General features: G+C 32.9%; 1 protein-coding gene across 1 annotated transcript in view; it reads left to right on the forward strand.

Annotated features, from left to right (window-relative positions):
* Positions 1–14,086, forward strand: part of LOC107733332 (forkhead box protein N2-like) — a 40,101-nt gene extending 26,015 nt beyond the window's left edge. The window contains exons 2-5 of the mRNA XM_016544906.1: positions 2,886–3,433; positions 12,158–12,282; positions 12,659–12,708; positions 14,001–14,086. Coding sequence (XP_016400392.1) covers positions 2,900–3,433; positions 12,158–12,282; positions 12,659–12,708; positions 14,001–14,086 — 795 coding nt within the window. The 5' untranslated portion in view covers positions 2,886–2,899. The remainder of the gene's footprint in view (positions 1–2,885; positions 3,434–12,157; positions 12,283–12,658; positions 12,709–14,000) is intronic.
* Positions 14,087–14,660: the final 574 nt, after the last annotated feature.

A 14,660-nucleotide genomic window follows, 5' to 3' on the forward strand; every position in this document is an offset into this window, starting at 1 on the left:
GGATATAGCAAATGATGACAAAATAAACATTTGAAACAAGATAAATGGGTCTATGCTTAATTTCATGAAGTGCGCGATTAATCACAGAAAAAGGATGTGATTAATCAGATTAAAATTTTTAATCGATTGACAGCCATATTTTATATATATATATTTACTTTTTTTTTTATTTTTTACTTTTTTTTTTAATACTCTGTCTAAAACAATACCATGAAACGTAAATCCATATGATGCCATTACAGGATTTGCATTTTTATTTTTATTTATTTTATTTTATTTTGTATTTCTTTGTTTTTTTTATTTTATTTTTTATACTTTATTGTTTTTGTTTTATTTTTAATTTAATTTAAAATTTATTTTTTCATTTTCTTTTTATATTTAATTTTTTATTTTTTATTAATGTTCGTGCACAATTATGGATGATACTCTTAAACAATACCATGAAACGTGAATCCATATGATGCCATTACAGCTAGAGCATCCACACACATGCAATCCAAACCAGATGTATAGCGATTTCAACATGCTTTCAATAAAATTCCCACTAAACTGTTCCGTACAAATGCAAATAACCGGCAGCGATGTTCTCCTGCTCGGCCCTTTATAGGCAATAGGTTGCCTAAGCAACACTGTCACCTCTCGTTCCATGGTAAGGGATGAGCGGAGAGACGTTCTGCCTTCTGGAAGTGTTTTCCTTCTCCTTTGGCTTTAAGCAGCCCATTAGCTCCTCAGCCAGTGGCCGTCGATGGCTAACTAGCAGCTGCGTGAGGAGGTGGGCGGTGATGAGAATGAGGCCGGGTCATTTCAGACGCTCTCGAGAAACCTCAACAACCCTCAGACACAAGAGTCGCTCCTTCAGCTGCCATCGCTGACTGACTGCGAGAAATACCATTGCTCTAAAAGAGAGATCATTGCATGGGAATGAGGGAGATTAGAGAGAAATTTGTAGGAAAAAAAACTTCAATCCAAAGCTTGTGCTCTTGAAAAATGGTTGTAAAAAGGGAAAAAGCTTGAATTAACCAATTAATAATGTCTGGCATGAGTTTGATCAGTGTTGTGAATGAAATCAGAGTAGTAACAATGACATTTTTTTAAAATGTAAATAGCATTATTAATTTAATGTAAATGATAATATAGTATAAATAAAAAATATTATATATTATTTTATTTTTTATACTTTATTGTTTTTGTTTTATTTTTAATTTAATTTAAAATTTATTTTTTCATTTTCTTTTTATATTTAATTTTTTATTTTTTATTAATGTTCGTGCACAATTATGGATGATACTCTTAAACAATACCATGAAACGTGAATCCATATGATGCCATTACAGCTAGAGCATCCACACACATGCAATCCAAACCAGATGTATAGCGATTTCAACATGCTTTCAATAAAATTCCCACTAAACTGTTCCGTACAAATGCAAATAACCGGCAGCGATGTTCTCCTGCTCGGCCCTTTATAGGCAATAGGTTGCCTAAGCAACACTGTCACCTCTCGTTCCATGGTAAGGGATGAGCGGAGAGACGTTCTGCCTTCTGGAAGTGTTTTCCTTCTCCTTTGGCTTTAAGCAGCCCATTAGCTCCTCAGCCAGTGGCCGTCGATGGCTAACTAGCAGCTGCGTGAGGAGGTGGGCGGTGATGAGAATGAGGCCGGGTCATTTCAGACGCTCTCGAGAAACCTCAACAACCCTCAGACACAAGAGTCGCTCCTTCAGCTGCCATCGCTGACTGACTGCGAGAAATACCATTGCTCTAAAAGAGAGATCATTGCATGGGAATGAGGGAGATTAGAGAGAAATTTGTAGGAAAAAAAACTTCAATCCAAAGCTTGTGCTCTTGAAAAATGGTTGTAAAAAGGGAAAAAGCTTGAATTAACCAATTAATAATGTCTGGCATGAGTTTGATCAGTGTTGTGAATGAAATCAGAGTAGTAACAATGACATTTTTTTAAAATGTAAATAGCATTATTAATTTAATGTAAATGATAATATAGTATAAATAAAAAATATTATATATTATATTAATAATATTATATTAGTTAATATTTGTTATTATTATTATTAGGTAAAATGCACAAAACATTAAATGTTTTCAACACTGTAAGTTAATTTAGACATAACATTATATATGAAAATATGAAAGATGGATATTTATTTTTGAGATCTGCTAAATATTGCATTTAATTGTTAATTTCATCATTTAAGTATGCTTTTAACAGTTAATACATTACCAGTGTTATTGTGCTTGTTGGCAAATAATAGAAAATAAACAGAAATGAGCATGCAGAATTAAAAATCCAATATCAACTAATAAATTAAATTGAAATAAAAACATTAATTAATTGAGATTAAAAAAGGGTCTATTTTATATTTTTCATTTTTTTTGCTTCATTTAATTTTATTTCCATTTTTTTGTTTTATTTTATTGTTTGTTTGTATTATTATTTTTTTCTTTTCTTTTATTGTTGACACAGTTATGGTTGATACTCTGAAACAATAGCATGAAGCGTTAATCAATGTGATGCCATTAAATTTTATTTTATTTTGTGGTTTATTTTTAAATATGTTTTTGTTTTTAGTTTATTTTATATAAAATAAAATGTTATTTTTATTTAAATTAATTTAATTTATATATATATAATCTATTATTATTATTATACAGTTATATGCATGTTGCAATATTTGTTTTGGATTCCACATTTCAAGTAATCTGTCAAAGTGTGGCTTTTTCACACTTTCAAGAGTTTGCGTCTTTAACTTTACCTGCTTTCAGAGTTACGTTGCATTTTCTGTTAGGTCCAAATGATTGCTACCAGATTACCTTTTTGTACATTATTTTAATTCGTTTACATTTTTTTCCCCTGTTTCTCTCTGCAACAGACGTCCTTGATTTAATGGGTCCAATCATCGGGATGTCGCCGGATAAGAAAGCAGAATCCCCGGGCGTTCTGGGGGATCTGACGGGCTTGCGCGGGGTTTGTGGGACGTTGCCCGAAGCCGAGTGCGCTGCCAGCCCTCTGGCCACCAGCCTGGACCACAGCTCCAGCTCAGGAGACGAAGAGCTCACCAACCTCAACTGGCTCCACGAGAACCTGCTCCAGAACTTCACGCTGGGCGGCCCCGAGGCCCAGTCCAGCCCCAGCCCGCTCTTCGACATCGAGGGCAACCACAGCGCCTCCATCATCTCCTCGGCCGCGGCGCACGCCGGAGAGTCCGTCAAGTCCAAGCCACCGTTCTCCTTCTCCCTGCTCATATACATGGCCATCGAACAGTCGCCCAGCAAGTCACTGCCGGTGAAGGACATCTATGGATGGATCCTGGAGCACTTCCCGTACTTCTCCAGTGCCCCCACTGGCTGGAAGAACTCGGTACGCCACAACCTGTCCCTCAACAAGTGTTTCCGCAAGGTGGAGAGGGGCCTTGGGAAGGTGAGCAGTGCAAAGTTAGTCATATTATTGAGTCGTTTAACTAATACTTTTATGTCTTATCCTGAGGTTGAAGGTGTAGTTCCCTCAAAATAATATGGCTTTGTTTCTTTCACAGCAGGGATATTATCTTTAGCTAAAGCTAAAACCATTACTTCAAATACAGTCAACTTTAACTGAAATGAAATAGTAATAAAATATATGAAATAATATAAAATATGACCCTGGACCACAAAACCAGTCATACGGGTCAATTTTTGAAAATTGAGATTTATACATCATCTGAAAGCTGAATAAATAATCTTTCCATTGATGTATGGTTTGTTAGGATAGGACAATATTTGGCCGAGATACGACTATTTGAAAATCTGGAATCTGAGGGTGCAAAAAAAATCTAAATATTGAGAAAATCATCTTTAAAGTTGTTCAAATGAAGTTCTTAGCAATGCATATTACTAATCAAAAATTAAGTTTTAATATATTTACAGTAGGATATTTACAAAATATCTTCATGGAACATGATCTTAACTTAATATCCTAATGATTTTTGGCATAAAAGAATAATCAATAATTTTGACCCATACAATGTATTTTTGGCTATTGCTACAAATATACCCCAGCGACTTAAGACTGCTTTTGTGCTCCAGGGTCACATATATGTAACTTTATGTAAAAACTTTTCAACGTTTCTAGTTTTTTAGTTCAAATTGAAGTACTAAAACTGAAATAAAAATAATAATATATACATTAAAAACAACAAAAACTAATAAAAAACTTTATTTCAGTTAGTTGCAGTAGTAGTAAAAATGACTCAAATTAAAACTGAAATAAAAATTATATGTACATTAAAAAAGGCAATAAAAATGACAAAAATAAACAACTAAATTACTTAAACTTTAACTAAAATGAAAATGGAAAATCTAAAAATAAAAACTTGAAGTAAATTAATTATAAATGTTGCCATGTCATCTAACAGAAATAAGTTTAAGCTGAAGTACTAAAATTACTAAAAAAGAAAACCGAAATAAAAATTACATGCATTATAAGAACAAAAACTAATATATAAGACAAAAACATGACAAAATTACAAAAAACAAAACAAACAAACTAAAATTAAATTTAAAATATAAAACTAAAAACTTATTTTCGGTTAGATGCCAATGCAATGTTTTGGTTTATTTTATGTTGTAGTTAAAATGATTAAAACTAAAAAATGTACATTAAATAGACATAAAAAGGAAAAACTAATAAAAATACAAAAATACAGTTTAATTTTTTTTTACCAAAATTAAAAAAAAAAAAAAAAACATTTTTTTTTTCAATTAGATGCCATGACATCATTTCTAATTTCCATTTAGTTTAAGCTGAAGTACTAAAATTACTAAAAAGAAAACTGAAATAAAAATTACATGCATTATAAAAACAAAAAATAATATATAAGACAAAAACATGACAAAATTACAAAAAAACAAAAAAAACAACTAAAATTATATTTAAAATATAAAACTAAAAACTAATTTTCGGTTAGATGCCAATGCAATGTTTTGGTTTATTTTATGTTGTAGTTAAAATGACTAAAACTAAAAAATTTACATTAAATAGACATAAAAAGGAAAAACTAATAAAAATGACAAAAACACAGAGTTTAAAAAAATTAACCAAAATTAAAATGGAAAAAAAAAAAAATAATTCAATTAGATGCCATGACATCATTTCTAATTTCTATTTAGTTTAAGCTGAAGTACTAAAATTACTCGAACTGAAATAACATTTAATAAAAATGATAAAAACATAAAAAAATTAAAGCTAATAAAAATTGCAAAATGCACAAAATTACTAAAACTTTAACTAAAATGGAAAATATAAAACTAATCTCATTCAAAATATAATTAAAAACTATAACAGTACATTACTGATACTAAAATAACCCTGGTCTATAGTCTCAGGCGCAGTGGTTGTAGCGAGCGTAAATGTGAAGGTGGGGTTTTGGCGAGGATTTCTCTGCTCCACTGAGATAAAGAGGTGGGGATCCAGTCAAGGTCACGGCTCCTCCCTGAGAGCAAACACACTCCCATAGCAGCTTATCTCAGCACACACACACACTCATATACACATACACTGCTGGAGGACACAGTGAGCGAAGACAGGGGAAGCAGCGCAACAATTCTACTTCCTGGAAAGACAGCAGGCTCGTATAGAGGCAGATGCAGAGCAGTCAGTGTTACAGTGGCCTTAAAAAAACGATTTGGGAGGTGTAATATATCTGAATGTCATTCAATCTGATGAGTGTTTGTATCTGCATGTCTCAAATACTGCAGGATATCTTCTCTTCGCTGTCGTTTCTGCTCAGGGGCTTTTAATCAAATGCTTTTCTGTGATTTTTAGTTGATGTGTTTTTAGTGGAAGTTTTCAAAATGTTCAGTGCCAAGGACCCCAAAATATGATGGTTCCATTCCGAAAAAACCCTTTACTATAAGTAGTAATATATTTTAAGACACATTTATACTGTGAGGGGGGAAATACTGTGATATAAAAATATGTTGTATAAAAATTGGCATTTATTTGCTATTGTGCTAAATTTAAAAGCCATATTTAAAAAATTATCTAGAACATTTTATGAATTCATATAATTATTTAATTATTTAGTGCTTTTTCATCCTCATTACTGCAAAACAACAATAAATAAATAAACTTACCTTAATTTATTCAGATTTGAAACAAATTTTTTTTGCAGTATTTTGTGTTACAGAAACTTAAAAAATAATTACAGTAATGAGAAAATAATATAGACATTTTTGCTAATTAGATGAATAAGTTGTCATTGTGCTAAAGCTAAAACAAGATTAAAATGTTATCTAGAACATTTTATTTTGAATTCAAATTTATTATTTTTAGCGCCGTCTCATTCTCATTACTGCAAAAAAAAAAAAAAAAAAATTTACCCTAATTTTAATTACCTTTATTTAGATTTAAACTGAAAAAAAAATTGCTGGAATATTTTGTTTCACAGAAAATTTAAAATACATAACTATTACAGTAATGAGAAAATATTGTAGAATTGACAACTAATGAGTTGAATATGCTGTCATTGTGCTAAAGTTAAAAATATTAAAATATTATATAAAACATTTTAAGACAAATAGTTAATTATTTTAAGTGCCTTCTCATGATCATTAATGTAAAACAAAATATAAATAAATAAATTTACCTTAATTCTAATTGCCTTAATTTTAACTGGAAAAAATATTGTTGCAGTGTTTTGTTTCACAGAAAATTTAAAATACATAACTATTACAGTAATGAGAAAATATTGTAGAATTGACAACTAATGAGTTGAATATGCTGTCATTGTGCTAAAGTTAAAAATATTAAAATATTATATAAAACATTTTAAGACAAATAGTTAATTATTTTAAGTGCCTTCTCATGATCATTAATGTAAAACAAAATATAAATAAATAAATTTACCTTAATTCTAATTGCCTTAATTTTAACTGGAAAAAATATTGTTGCAGTGTTTTGTTTCACAGAAAATTTAAAATACATAACTATTACAGTAATGAGAAAATATTGTAGACATTTTTACTAATGAGATGAGTATGTTGTCAATGTGCAAAAGCTAAAAAATGGTTCTAGATATTATCTAGAATTTTTTTACGAATTCAAATAATTACAAAGCAAAAGTTTTATCAACACTAGATCTATTTATCATTTCAAATCAACAAACTTCTTTTTCTTAAACATTTTGTTCTTTATTTTATGACTCTTGCTATGATATTTAACCTCTAACATTTTTATATGTGACCGAAGCGTCCAAATTTTGGACCGGTTATGATTTAATCAGTCTTGCTAGTCTTTTATTTCATTTCTGGTCCACTTTTTATTTAGAGGAGCGTAAAGAAAGGCTCTGGAAATGTTGCGAGCTGGGTTTAAACTTGTGTCGCCCACATGAGCACCATGAGCATGTGCACTAACCATTAGGCCACAGATGATTATTTTTCCTTGTCTGACTGTACGGTCAGTGTCGTTTCCTGTTAGGAGCCGCAGCCGTGACGTTGAGATGTATTTACTAATGGCAGTGAAATGATCTTCTGTGGAGCTGTGAGAGGTCAGCGAGAGTCCATCCGTCAGACACACACACACACACAGAGCTGGTTTCACATGACACTGCCGGGTTTCGGTTGCCATGACAACGTTTCCTCCTTCCTGTTTGAGCAGGCTGGTAATCTGAGTCAAGGTTATAGGCCTCCTCCTCCTCCTACCTCTATTCCTCTGTTTCTCTCTATATATATTTATACATTTATATACATTATATTTTGCACAAAGAAAATTAGATGTTTTTCGTGAGCATTAAGATCTTTTGCATAGTCTTATGATTTTTGTGTCAATTAAGGCACCTCACTCCCAAATTCTCATTAGTGAGAATGTGTTTTCTCATTACTGTAATAGTTTAGTAATTTTCTGTAAAAAAACAAATACTGCAATGCAATGATTTAAGTTAAAATATAGAATAATATTCAATATTATTAATGTAATGCAAATACTACCAATGCATTTTATTTTATTTTTGTTTATTATTAGATAACATTATTAGTATGTAATATTATAAATTATATGTATATATATAAAAGTTATAAATATATTATTATTATTATACATTGTTTATTTATTATTTACACTTTTGTGGTAATAAGATTTAACAAGAACAAATATTATCACAATTTATTTTGTTATTATTATTTTTTAATTATTTTAATAAATATTATTATACATTATGTATTATGTACAAATTTTTGTGGTTTAGTAATTTTCTGTTAAACAAACACAGTAAAAAGCAATGCAATACAAATATGTTTCTAGTTAAAATCTGAATAAATTAATGTAATTCAACAAATGCATTTTATTTTTATGAAAATTATAAATTTTTATTATAATTATTTTATTATTATTATTATTATACATATTTATTATAATTAAATATATTATTATTATACATTATTTTATTTATTTATAATGTACATTTTTTGTGGTAATGAGATTTTTAGATTTTAGAATAATGACAATTCTGGAAGAGTGTATTCAATTGTTGTCATTAACTGCAAATACTTTTACAAAGCAAAAAAAAATCTTTAATAGTCCAAAAAGTAAGCTTTTTTATGTTAATTCAAAATATAGTTTATAATAATTTTTTTTCTTTTGATTTTGAGTAGGGCTGGACAATAATTCAATATCAATATGTATCGCGATATAATTTTTTTCAATAACGGTGATATGATTTTTAAACACATTTCCGATATTTCAATATACATTACCAGTTTCCCATACATTGAAACTTGCAGAGGTATAAATCCGATCTAAACCTGACCTGTCTTTGTGTATTGTTTTGCTGTTTGGCAAATAGAAGATCTTTACCAGCATCTTTTCTCATCTTTTCTCAAGCTTAACACCAATCTTGAACTGGGTTATTCTGCCTTTAACACTCTTGATTCCCAGCAAAATCCATCCATTGAGTGCAATAATAATGAACTAATACAGTAATTATGAGAACTCATGGATCAGATCCTGTCATACAGACTCTTTATGCCGTTTACATCCATGTTCTGATGTTTATCGGCTGCTTTTAACCACTGCTCGTAAACTCCCAGCAGGGCCTATATTGCCAATCACATGCTTAGATGATCACATTAAGACACTTTGAGCAGCGAGATCCTCTCACCAGGCTGCTGTTAAAATGTCCCCCGGTTTTCTTATTTTCTTCCTGTGTGTTTGGAGTGAAATGGGCCGCTACATAAAAATTGTGCTTCTTGCACACCTGGCATTTTCTGAACATCTGACCAACGTAAATTAACCAGATTCTCATTAGTGAGAATGTCTGCAATGTTTTCTCATTACTGTAATAGTTCAGTAATTTTCTATTAAAAAAAAATTACTGCAGTGCAATGATTTTTCAGTTCTGATCTGAATAAATGCACCTAATACTACCTCAGTGCATTTTATTTTATTTTGTATGTATATTATTTACTACTACTATTATTATTATTATTAGGGCTGCCCTCGACTAAAGATTTTTCTGGTTGACTAGTAGTCATCATTTTAAGCATTAGTCGACTAATCGCACGTTTATTAATTAGCCATTTAAATCATGAGCCTTTAATTGCCTACATAGCCTAATAAGCGCTAAGGCGCATGCATAAAGCTTGCCACAGCGCACCGACAGAAGTAATGATGAGTGTGTCAGGCAAAAACAGTAAGATTAAACTGCATTAACATTTTAATAATCTATTGATAAACTAGTGTTTTCGGTTTAAGAGATTAATTCGGCGACACTGACTTGTCATCTCCACAGCTTTATCACTCTTGACTCCCAGCTAAATCCATCCATTGAGTGCAATAATAATGAACTAATACAGTAATTATGAGAACTCATGGATCAGATCCTGTCATACAGACTCTTTATGCCGTTTACATCCATGTTCTGATGTTTATCGGCTGCTTTTAACCACTGCTCGTAAACTCCCAGCAGGGCCTATATTGCCAATCACATGCTTAGATGATCACATTAAGACACTTTGAGCAGCGAGATCCTCTCACCAGGCTGCTGTTAAAATGTCCCCCGGTTTTCTTATTTTCTTCCTGTGTGTTTGGAGTGAAATGGGCCGCTACATAAAAATTGTGCTTCTTGCACACCTGGCATTTTCTGAACATCTGACCAACGTAAATTAACCAGATTCTCATTAGTGAGAATGTCTGCAATGTTTTCTCATTACTGTAATAGTTCAGTAATTTTCTATTAAAAAAAAATTACTGCAGTGCAATGATTTTTCAGTTCTGATCTGAATAAATGCACCTAATACTACCTCAGTGCATTTTATTTTATTTTGTATGTATATTATTTACTACTACTATTATTATTATTATTAGGGCTGCCCTCGACTAAAGATTTTTCTGGTTGACTAGTAGTCATTCATTTTAAGCATTAGTCTACTAATCGCACGTTTATTAATTAACCATTTAAATCATGAGCCTTTAATTGCCTACATAGCTTAATAAGTGCTCAAGCGCATGCATAAAGCTTGCCACAGCGCACCGACAGAAGTAATGATGAGTGTGTCAGGCAGAAACAGTAAGATTAAACTGCATTAACATTTTAATAATCTATTGATAAACTAGTGTTTTCGGTTTAAGAGATTAATTCGGCGACACTGACTTGTCATCTCCACAGTAGTGGATGCGCGTCTGCATGCAAGTTTCATACAGATTACATGATTTGAGAATATTTGTTTTTTCAGATTTTAATTTTTTCATTTGAAAGTAGACATTTCACTCTCTCTCTATATATTTTTCATGTCTGTAAGGCAAGTATACACAGAGTTTCGCGCTCAAGTTCACAGAGGCCGAGACGGCAGAAAGCACATCCTGTTTGCTTTCATTCTTTTACACAAGCGCTATGTTTTGTTGTTAGTGAGTGAGTACAAATAAACGTAGAGGCTTTACAGATTCGAAAGATGTATTACTCTTATCCGTATGACCAAAATGACGGAGTATTTTAAGAGCAAGTGAGCGCACTGGCGCCTCCATCTGTCATGCTGTGAGCGTGCTACTGTTCAGACACTTGAATAGTGCACATTTTTCTAGGTTAACATTAGATTAAGCGGCCATGTAAAGTTGCTACTACATACATATTTCAGATGATAAGCCATTTGAGGTCGATGAATGATAGGCGAGCGTTTGGATGTACTGTATTACCATTACTGTTAACGATCTGTCCGTCACTGACTGCGTGACCTCACCACTTCCTGTGGATTGTTTTTTTCTGCGACGAAGGGACATAAAATTTTGGTCGACCAAGCTTCTTTTCGTCGACTAAAGGTTAGTCGACTATTAGGTGGCAGCCCTAATTATTGTTATACATTTATTTATTGTTATTATAAATGTGTTTATTAAATAAATTGTATTTATAATAATAATAATAATAAAATATATATTATTATACATTATATATTTTCTGTACTTTTTTTTGCTTGAATGAGATTACTTTTAATCTGAATAAATGCAAATAATACTAAGTGCATTTTATTTTATTTTAATGTATATTGTTTACTGTTATTATTATTATAAATACTATTTCTTTATTATAAAGTAATACAATGTATATTATGCATTTTATTTATTTATTTATTTTTGCTGTAATGCGGTTTTAGTCCAAAAAAGTCAAAAAAAAATTAAGCCCTCAAACTGCAGGATACTTCTGATCTTTTATGCATATTATTTACTCTTATCACTTATTATATTATTATTATTATTATTATTTCTCTAAGATAGATAGATATATAGATCTTTATTAGAAAAAATCTTTAATAGTCCAGAAAGTAAGTCCTCAAACAGCAGGATAATGGCTGTGAATTATATTAGCAGAAGAACATCTGACCAACATAAAGTAACCAGCTGCAGTCCGTTTGGTGTTTAAGCAGAATATACAGTTCTGATGATTTGATTTGATGCCACAACCCTGGAAAGCTTGAAAGCGATCATCGTTAAACTTGTGACTTTGAGAACCTGAGCAGCAGACCTTGTAGTTTCAGTCTGCGTGACCTAATGGTCATACTAAGTGCACTTTTAGTCACATTAGATGTAATATCTGCTAATTGAGTGTTTTCTTTAGATGTGCTAAAGTCGTCTTCTGTCCTTACTTACTCATCTGACTGCGTGTTCATGTGTTTCTCCTAGGTTAATGGGAAAGGCTCTCTGTGGTGTGTGGACCCTGAATACAGACCCAATCTGATCCAAGCCCTGAAGAAACAGCACTTTCCCACAGCCCACTCCTTCTGTACGCCCCCTGCTTCCCCACCCAGGTAACACGCGCACATTTGCTATAGTACAAACTAATAGAGATGCATTAGCTAATGTTTGATGCATGCAAACCGGCCCTGTTCCTAGGGCTGTCGCGGTGAGGGAATTTCCCTTGCGGTAATTGAGTGGCTCAATAGCGCGGTATGCGGTATTACCGCCATAAATACATCGCGGTTGCTGCGGTTCTTGCATTCCTCTGCGGTTTGCTCGTCAATAGCGCGGTATTGCGATATTGCGGTTATCGCGACAGCCCTACCTGTTCCACACATTTCCTCTGAAAAGGCTGTTGTCGTTTGGCTCTCAAGTCATCCTAAGTGACTTGATTCATGGTCCTGCTTTATGTTTTACTGTCTGTCTCTCTGTGTGTCTGTCTAACAGTGCCTTCTCACCCGCACGTCACCTCTTCCTCCAGGGCTGTGCTCTAAAAGGTGAGCCATCTCTGTTTTTCTCAGTTGAATATGTCTCTGTCAAAACAAGTGGCAATTTGAAATCTTGTTAGTTAAAGAACAAATAAAAGCATGCATGTTACAGTGTGCTTGAAAGAGATTAATGCTGTGTCCCAATGTGCCTACTTATACTACGCCCTTAAAGTATGTACTCTTTTGGTGAAGAAAAAGTACACACTTTTGAGTGTGTAGTAGAAGAGTTGGCAAGTTTTGGGTCATACAATTGCGTCTTTAATGGACCGCTCTGTCGCATAGTCTTACACACACCCTGTCACTGTAAACTGGCCTGTCAATCATCTTGTCACAGTTAACATCCTCTACAATGAAATATAATAATATAATAATATTTTTACCAGGTTAAATGTTGATTATTAGTAACTCAAACCCCTTATCTAATCCTCTCAACTTAACAGTCGGCCACGCACATCCGCCATGTTTGTAGTTTTAATGCTTTTTATTCGTGTGTGTAGTCCTGAACCGAATCCTTCGCCAAAGCGCAATGGATTGTGGGCAATATTAGCCATTAGAGTGTGCATGGATCCACACTTCAGAAATCGACCTGAAATAGTAGACCCTCCGGGGACATGGGGCATACTCTTTTCAGCATACTATGCTTTGGGACACACTTATTTTAATCTCACATACTATTTAGGATGGATAGTATGAACACTGAGACGCAGGGTAAGTCTGGTTAAATGACTCTGTCAGTGGAGCCATTGAGGACACTTCCTGTGAGTTTAGGAAACCGGTTTTACGCATCACACCCACATGATTTTTAGTGATTTCTCATGGTCACAGCTCTTCACTGTTCAACATTTTCATGTTCCCAGGGTGACAGGATTTTATTATGTATTTGTGTTGTTTTTTATTTTATTTTATTTAGTTTTCTTTTTTCTTTTTATGTATTGTATTCATATTGATTTTTTAATTGATTTTTATATTTATTTTTAATTTATTTTATTTCATTTGTATTTATTAGAAGTTAGAACCGATCACTCAGCTTTCAAAATAATGGAAATTCATTGATCACACAGTATGAGAACCCTGTGATTTTGTTTGTTGTCTTCATGTAGTCAGGACTTTTATCAAGCATTTTCTTTCTCTTTCTCCGTCACCTTGAGTATGGCAGCAGTTGTGTTCACTCTCTCTGTCTGGTTGGTAGTGAATAATTCAAACGTTCTGAAGGGTTGCGTGGAAACAGAGAAACCCCCATAGACACACACACTGACAGTGAGCAGTGCTCTGACCGCTGTGTGTCTTTATGTCTTTTACAGAGTCTGACATTGATGCCGCCACTGCTATGATGCTCTTAAACTCGGCCCCCGGACACCACAGTGACCCATGTAAGAGAAGACCCTAACGTTCATTCTAACGTTCTGTCTGTCTAACGTTCTTTTGTTAAGCTCATGTGCCCCTCTAATGTTGATCCTGGAAAGTCTGAAATCTGTATCTGTGAGACTGATGTTGCACTCTGTGTCGCTTAGTTCAAGTTCGTGCAGAAAGGCACGTTTGCGTCTTATTTCTGGAGATGGATTTGCAAATATGTCTGCATAACAACTAAAAGCTCTTGCTGGTAATTAGTGCAGCATTGCACTTCCTTCACACGTCTTTATCCTCGTTAAGTGTGTCACTGTAGTGTTCTCTACCTCTAATGAACCTTAATCACCCGTAGTAGAATAAACCATCATAAGAGTGCTTCATTAAGACGGGCGGATGAAAGTACTTGATGATGCTTTTCATAACGGCAGTTTAAAGATTGACACTTCAGAGGTGGAAAATTTACATGAAAAGATTTTATAACTGGTTGAACCTCATGAAACCTGTCAAGAAAATGTACCCAAAACCTTTAGAGCCATAGAATAGAAATACACTACAGGCAAAAACATTGCTTTTCATGCACTGGTCAATTTTGAGATTTTAGACCAGCTGACTTT

The sequence above is a fragment of the Sinocyclocheilus rhinocerous genome, unplaced genomic scaffold, assembly GCF_001515625.1.
Source record: "Sinocyclocheilus rhinocerous isolate Xijiao unplaced genomic scaffold, SAMN03320098_v1.1 scaffold790, whole genome shotgun sequence".
Taxonomy (NCBI): Eukaryota; Metazoa; Chordata; class Actinopteri; order Cypriniformes; family Cyprinidae; genus Sinocyclocheilus; species Sinocyclocheilus rhinocerous.